At 40.6% G+C, this 6,156-nt stretch overlaps 1 protein-coding gene across 1 annotated transcript; it reads left to right on the top strand.

Annotated features, from left to right (window-relative positions):
- The first annotated feature begins 3,257 nt into the window (after nucleotides 1–3,257).
- On the top strand, nucleotides 3,258–4,944 carry LOC138855051 (endocuticle structural glycoprotein SgAbd-8-like). The gene is made up of 3 exons (XM_070101833.1): nucleotides 3,258–3,377; nucleotides 3,855–4,195; nucleotides 4,514–4,944. The coding sequence occupies exons 1-3, from the start codon at nucleotides 3,369–3,371 to the stop codon at nucleotides 4,791–4,793; spliced, it is 630 nt and encodes a 209-aa protein (XP_069957934.1). The 5' UTR covers nucleotides 3,258–3,368; the 3' UTR covers nucleotides 4,794–4,944.
- Nucleotides 4,945–6,156: the final 1,212 nt, after the last annotated feature.

The following is a 6,156-nucleotide window of genomic DNA, read 5'->3' as shown; positions in this document are numbered from 1 at the left end:
TGTTAGATAGGAGTGAATGGAGACGAATGGTGTCTAGGACCAGACGAGCTGTTTGAGTGTGAGCAGGGCAATATTTAGTGAAGGGATTCAGGGAAATCGGTTATTTTATTAACCGGACTTGAGTCCTGGAAATAGGAAGTACAATGCCTGCACTCTAAAGGAGGGGTTTGGGATATTAGCAGTTTGGAGGGATATATTGTGTATTTTTATACGTATATACTTCTAAACTGTTTATTCTGGGCACCTCTGCAAAAACAGTGATTATGTGTGAGTGAGGTGAAAGTGTTGAATGACGATGAAAGTATTTTCTTTTTGGGTCACCCTGCCTCGGTGGGAGACGGCCGACGTGTTGAATATATATATATATATATATATATATATATATATATATATATATATATATATATATATATATATATATATATATATATGTATATATATGTCGTGCCGAATAGGCAGAACTTGCCATCTTGGCTTAAATAGCAACGCTCATCTTGCCATATAGGACAAGTGAAAATTTGTGTATGCAATAATTTCGCCAAAATCATTCTGAACCTAACGAAAAAAATATATTTCATTGTGTTTGTTTAGTATTAAATTACTGTAAACAAATCTAAAATATATTTAGTTGGGTTAGGCTAAAATAAATTGCGCTTGTTATAATAAGGTTTGGTAAGTTTTCTACGTTCCTTTTGGTGCAAAATTATAAACTTTTACATCAGCATTAATGAAAAAAATATATCTTTAAACGTATAAGAGAAAATTTTAGAAAGGACTTAATTTTAAATGAGTTCTTGCTAACTGACCAGGTTTTACATATTCGGCACGACACACACACACACACACACACACACACACACACACACACACACACACACACACACACACACACACACACACACACACACATATATATATATATATATATATATATATATATATATATATATATATATAACACTTCAAGCCTGGACAGACGGTAATCAGGTGGTGTGGGACTACACATGTGCATCTAACTTGGCTGATACCTGTCTCCAATACACCAGGGAGGAAGGAGTGGCAGCTGCCAGCTTCAGGGAGTCCCAAAAGTCTAGAAAATATAGAGAACTTGTCCATCATTATATGTTTGTTCTCATAGGCTCAGAGACCCTTGGCTCAAGATACATATAGGATAAAGCCTAAGTACCTTTCTCGTACTCAAAATTTTAATCAAAATCTTTGAACAGCATAGGCCCCCCCTACTCATATGGAGGCCTATGTTCATTCATCAACTTGTCGGTATTTTATACCGTCTATTACTACACACAAAAAAAGAGGACCTAGAAATAGAACAATACCTTCTAGATATATTATTTTATTATTATTATTATTATTATTATTATTATTATTATTATTATTATTATTATTATGAACAGTACTACTACTACATTAATTGGATGTGTAGAGGGAAATTCGATTTGATCCTGGGAAGGGCACAGAAGGTCCAGGTCCTTGTAACAAGATCTTGCCGAGACACATAATCTTAGTTGGTAGAGCAGAATGGCAGAGTTGTGTTCTACTGTGCTTCATGTAAACCGTTTTTAACGTGATTTAATTACTCGACACTCAGACGGCCACAACAGAGTAAAAGAGAAAGCAGACTATCACAGTAGATAAGTGAGACACATGTGCAACAGTCAGGTATTTTTATTCCGAAAGGTTTCGCCTACACAGTAGGCTTCTTCAGTCGAATAAAGAGGAGGCAGCAGAAGCAGTCGAGATGTAAAAATGATGTAATTAATCCATTACCCTCGAATATTTTATTTTATCTACTAGTCAGTAATGTATACATTATTATAATCAGAACATCACAGTGTTTTACTAAGTCTTATATATGGTTGGAGAACACGGAATGTTTCTAAACCCAAGACAACAGTGCATCAGTGTTCGCAATAAAGCTAACAGAATTCTTGGATTCATATCTAGAAGTATAAATAATAGAAGTCCTCAGGTTGTTCTTCAACTCTATATATCCTTGGTTAGGCCTCATTTAGACTATGTTGCTCAGTTCTGGTCACCGTATTACAGAATGGATATAAATGCTCTGGAAAACGTACAGAGGAGGATGACGAAGATGATCCCATGTATCAGAAATCTTCCCTATGAGGATAGACTGAGGGCCCTGAATCTGCACTCTCTCGAAAGGCGTAGAATTAGGGGGGATATGATCGAGGTGTATAAATGGAAAACAGGAATAAATAAAGGGGATGTAAATAGCGTGCTGAAAATTTCCAACCAAGACAGGACTCGCAGCAATGGTTTCAAGCTGGAAAAATTCAGATTCAGGAAGGATATAGGAAAGCACTGGTTTGGTAATAGAGTTGTGGATGCGTGGAACCAACTCCTGAGTACAGTTATTCAGGCTAAAACGTTGTGTAGTTTTAAAAATAGGTTAGATAAATACATGAGTGGGCGTGGGTGGGTGTGAGTTGGACCTGACTAGCTTGTGCTGCTACATCTGGTGCCGTGCTCCATCCTTGAGTGGAGGGTGACCAGACTGGGTGGGTCATTGGGCTAATCCGAGGTGGGTGGGTCATTGGGCTAATCCGGGGTGGGTGGGTCATTGGGCTAATCCGGCGGGGGGACATGGACCTGCTTCGCATGGGTCAGTAGGCCTGTTGCAGTGTTCCTTCTTTCTTATGTTCTTATGTACAGAAGCTTAGAATACTAAAATACAGGAAATAATTCATCATTGTATACTTCCAATCAGTAATATAATCTCGGAATTTTGTATTATGCTGATATGATATTTTGAAATACATGGATGAATGGATGTAACTAAAACTCATCAGTGGATCAAACTTCAAACAAAGCAAAATTATCAGAGAAGTCACAGGTTATATAAATGACTATCGCTCCGCTTCAAGACCTGTTGGTCAGCTCGTACCTAGTATGGGATCCAGAAAAACTCCCTCATATTGCATCATAGTTACTGGTCTGGTCTTGAGTCCATCTCTTCCTGATCTTGTTTTGCGCCCTTTCACAAGACCGTGTCATTAATTCTGTTTATTGCTTGTACATGATCACCTAATGTTGAATATTTTTGTTTTATTCGTACATACTCTTCTGTTCTGTAAAAACTGCTATTGTTCTAATGCCAAAGTGCTGACCATCAACCTGGGTAACCTTAAAAAGAGTGCAAGTGTTCCCTTTCTCATTATAAGCTAGAACCTCCGGAGGCGTTGGCAAGTCTTGCCCAGCCCGGCCTCTCTCTCTCTCTTTCACACTGAACGAACGGCTGACCTTGAGGAGGGCATCCGAGATGTATATATGATCGTAGTTCAGATGGAAGAGACACATTTGAGCCACCACAACCAGTGCAACACAACATGATCACGGTAAGGCAGGTCCTTCCTAGCTCAGGCTGGTGTCCACTACTGTTGACTCACTCTGGTCTAGTACAGATTATGCTCTCTGTGTAAGGATAAACATGACACTGAATTTTCTTTTGTTGAAATGCTTTATTTACCACTGAGCCATTGTTATATTCATGGAGAAGCGCTAAACTTACAAGGGTCATTCAGTGCGTGATGAATGGGAGAGGTTTGGGGTAAGTTTATTTCGGCACAGGTACACATAAGCACAATTATCATATATAGCGTAAATTACCTAGGATAACCCCACAAAAGTTAGACAATCAGGTTTAAGCGAGACGAGCGAGGATCCCTCCAGTTCCTGGATAAAGATAATTTCACCAGCATAAAGCCACTAAAACACTATTGACAAGAATACTGGTACAAATATCTCTAACATTCTTTTCTCGCCAAAGCAAGAATAAGCGAAAGGTTTATTGATATCTTCGTTGGATTCCGCAGATTATCTTCTCACTTCTGGCGGCGGTGGCTGTTGCTGCTCCACAGTATAATATTGGTACCCCGATTCCTGCCCCTGCTCCGATCCCAAGCTATAATGTCCCAGTGCAAGCTCCAGCTCCTGCTCCGGTCCCAAGCTACCGGGCCCCAGTGCAGGCTCCAGCCCCGGCACTAGAGTACGGATCAAAACTCGCGCCTGTGGAGATCCTGAGAGATGATCGCCAAGGACCTGACGCCACTGGAGCTTACAGCTTCGCCTTCGAGACTGCTGACGGTATCAGTCGTCAGGAGCAGGGCACCCCCGAGGGCCCTAATGGAGCCGTGTCAGTCCAAGGAGGATGGTCGTAAGTATCCTTTCTTATATATTTATACATTGTCTTAAATATCATCTTTGCTCTTGAAAGATACGACACTAACAATATTTTTTTTCGCCCGGGTCTTTTCCAAGTAGTGCTGACCCGGCCTTGGCTCCCTATCTAGTTTTTATAAAAACTGTTAGGAGTTCGGATCAGAAACCCATAATTAATATACACTAAGAAGATATATAAACATTTCGATAACGAATGTATGGTCATACAGCCACAGTTTGGGGTTAAATTTGTCGCATCTTCGTGTAAGAACTGGAGTGACAAACCCGAGGATAAAATTACCATTCTCCACAGATTCACTTTTCCCGATGGAACTCCCGGAGTCTTCAACTTTGTTGCTGACGGTGCAGGTTATCGCCCGGAGTCTCCCCTGCTACCCACGCCCCATCCTCTCCCAGCCCACGCCATCGCCCAGATCGAGTTTGCCCGACAGCAAGAAGCTGCCGCCGCTGCTTCTGGAGCAAGTAACCGTTACTCTGCTCCAGCTCCTGACCCAGCCCCTGCCCCGACGAACCAGTATGTAGTTCCTCCCACCGTCCCTGCCCCACAGAGGACTTACCAATCCCCACGGTAAATAAGGACAAGCTATTCTAAAACGATATTTATACCTATAAGAGTGAAATGACACGTGAGAAAACACTGAGACTTATACAAATATGTCCTAGTATTTGCTAATGTGTCTTTTTAAACCAGTTTGTTGGTATCAATTACCAAAGTCTAAGTCTATGGGAGTGTTCATGTTCTTGAGATTCATAGTCTTCATGTTCATGTTCCAGATCATGTTCTTGATGTTCATGTTCTTAAGGCTCATGTTCTTGAGGCTCATGTTCTTGAGGCTCATGTTCTTGAGGTTCATGTTCTTGAGGCTCATGTTCTTGAGGTTCATGTTCTTGAGGTTCATGTTCTTGAGGTTCATGTTCTTGAGGCTCTGTTCTTGATGTTCATGTTCTTGAGGTTCATGTTCTTGAGGTTCATGTTCTTGAGGTTCATGTTCTTGAGGCTCATGTTCTTGAGGCTCATGTTCTTGAGGTTCATGTTCTTGAGGTTCATGTTCTTGAGGTTCATGTTCTTGAGGCTCATGTTCTTGAGGTTCATGTTCTTGAGACTCATGTTCTTGAGGTTCATGTTCTTGATGTTCATGTTCTTGAGGTTCATGCTCTTGAGGTTCATGTTCTTGAGGTTCATGTTCTTGAGGTTCATGTTCTTGAGGTTCATGTTCTTGAGGTTCATGTTCTTGAGGTTCATGTTCTTGAGGTTCATGTTCTTGAGGTTCATGATCTTGAGGCTCATGTTCTTGAGATTCATGTTCTTGATGTTCATGTTCTTGATGTTCATGCTCTTGAGGTTCATGCTCTTGAGGTTCATGTTCTTGAGGTTCATGTTCTTGAGGTTCATGTTCTTGAGGTTCATGTTCTTGAGGTTCATGTTCTTGAGACTCATGTTCTTGATGTTCATGTTTTTGAGGTTCATGTTCTTGAGGTTCATATTCTTGAGGTTCATGTTCTTGAGGTTCATGTTCTTGAGGTTCATGTTCTTGAGGTTCATATTTTTGAGGTTCATGTTCTTGAGGTTCATGTTCTTGAGGTTCATGTTCTTGAGGTTCATGTTCTTGAGGCTCATGCTCTTGAGGTTCATGTTCTTGAGGTTCATGTTCTTGAGGTTCATGTTCTTGATGTTCATGTTCTTGAGGTTCATGCTCTTGAGGTTCATGTTCTTGAGGTTCATGTTCTTGAGGTTCATGTTCTTGAGGTTCATGTTCTTGAGGTTCATGTTCTTGAGGTTCATATTCTTGAGGTTCATGTTCTTGAGGTTCATGTTCTTGAGGTTCATGTTCTTGAGGTTCATGTTCTTGAGGTTCATGTTCTTGAGACTCATGTTCTTGAGGTTCATGTTCTTGAGGTTCATGTTCTTGAGGTTCATGTTCTTGAGGCTCATGT

This window comes from Cherax quadricarinatus, chromosome 79 (assembly GCF_038502225.1).
Source record: "Cherax quadricarinatus isolate ZL_2023a chromosome 79, ASM3850222v1, whole genome shotgun sequence".
Taxonomy (NCBI): Eukaryota; Metazoa; Arthropoda; class Malacostraca; order Decapoda; family Parastacidae; genus Cherax; species Cherax quadricarinatus.
This window is presented reverse-complemented; position numbering and strand designations above follow the sequence as displayed.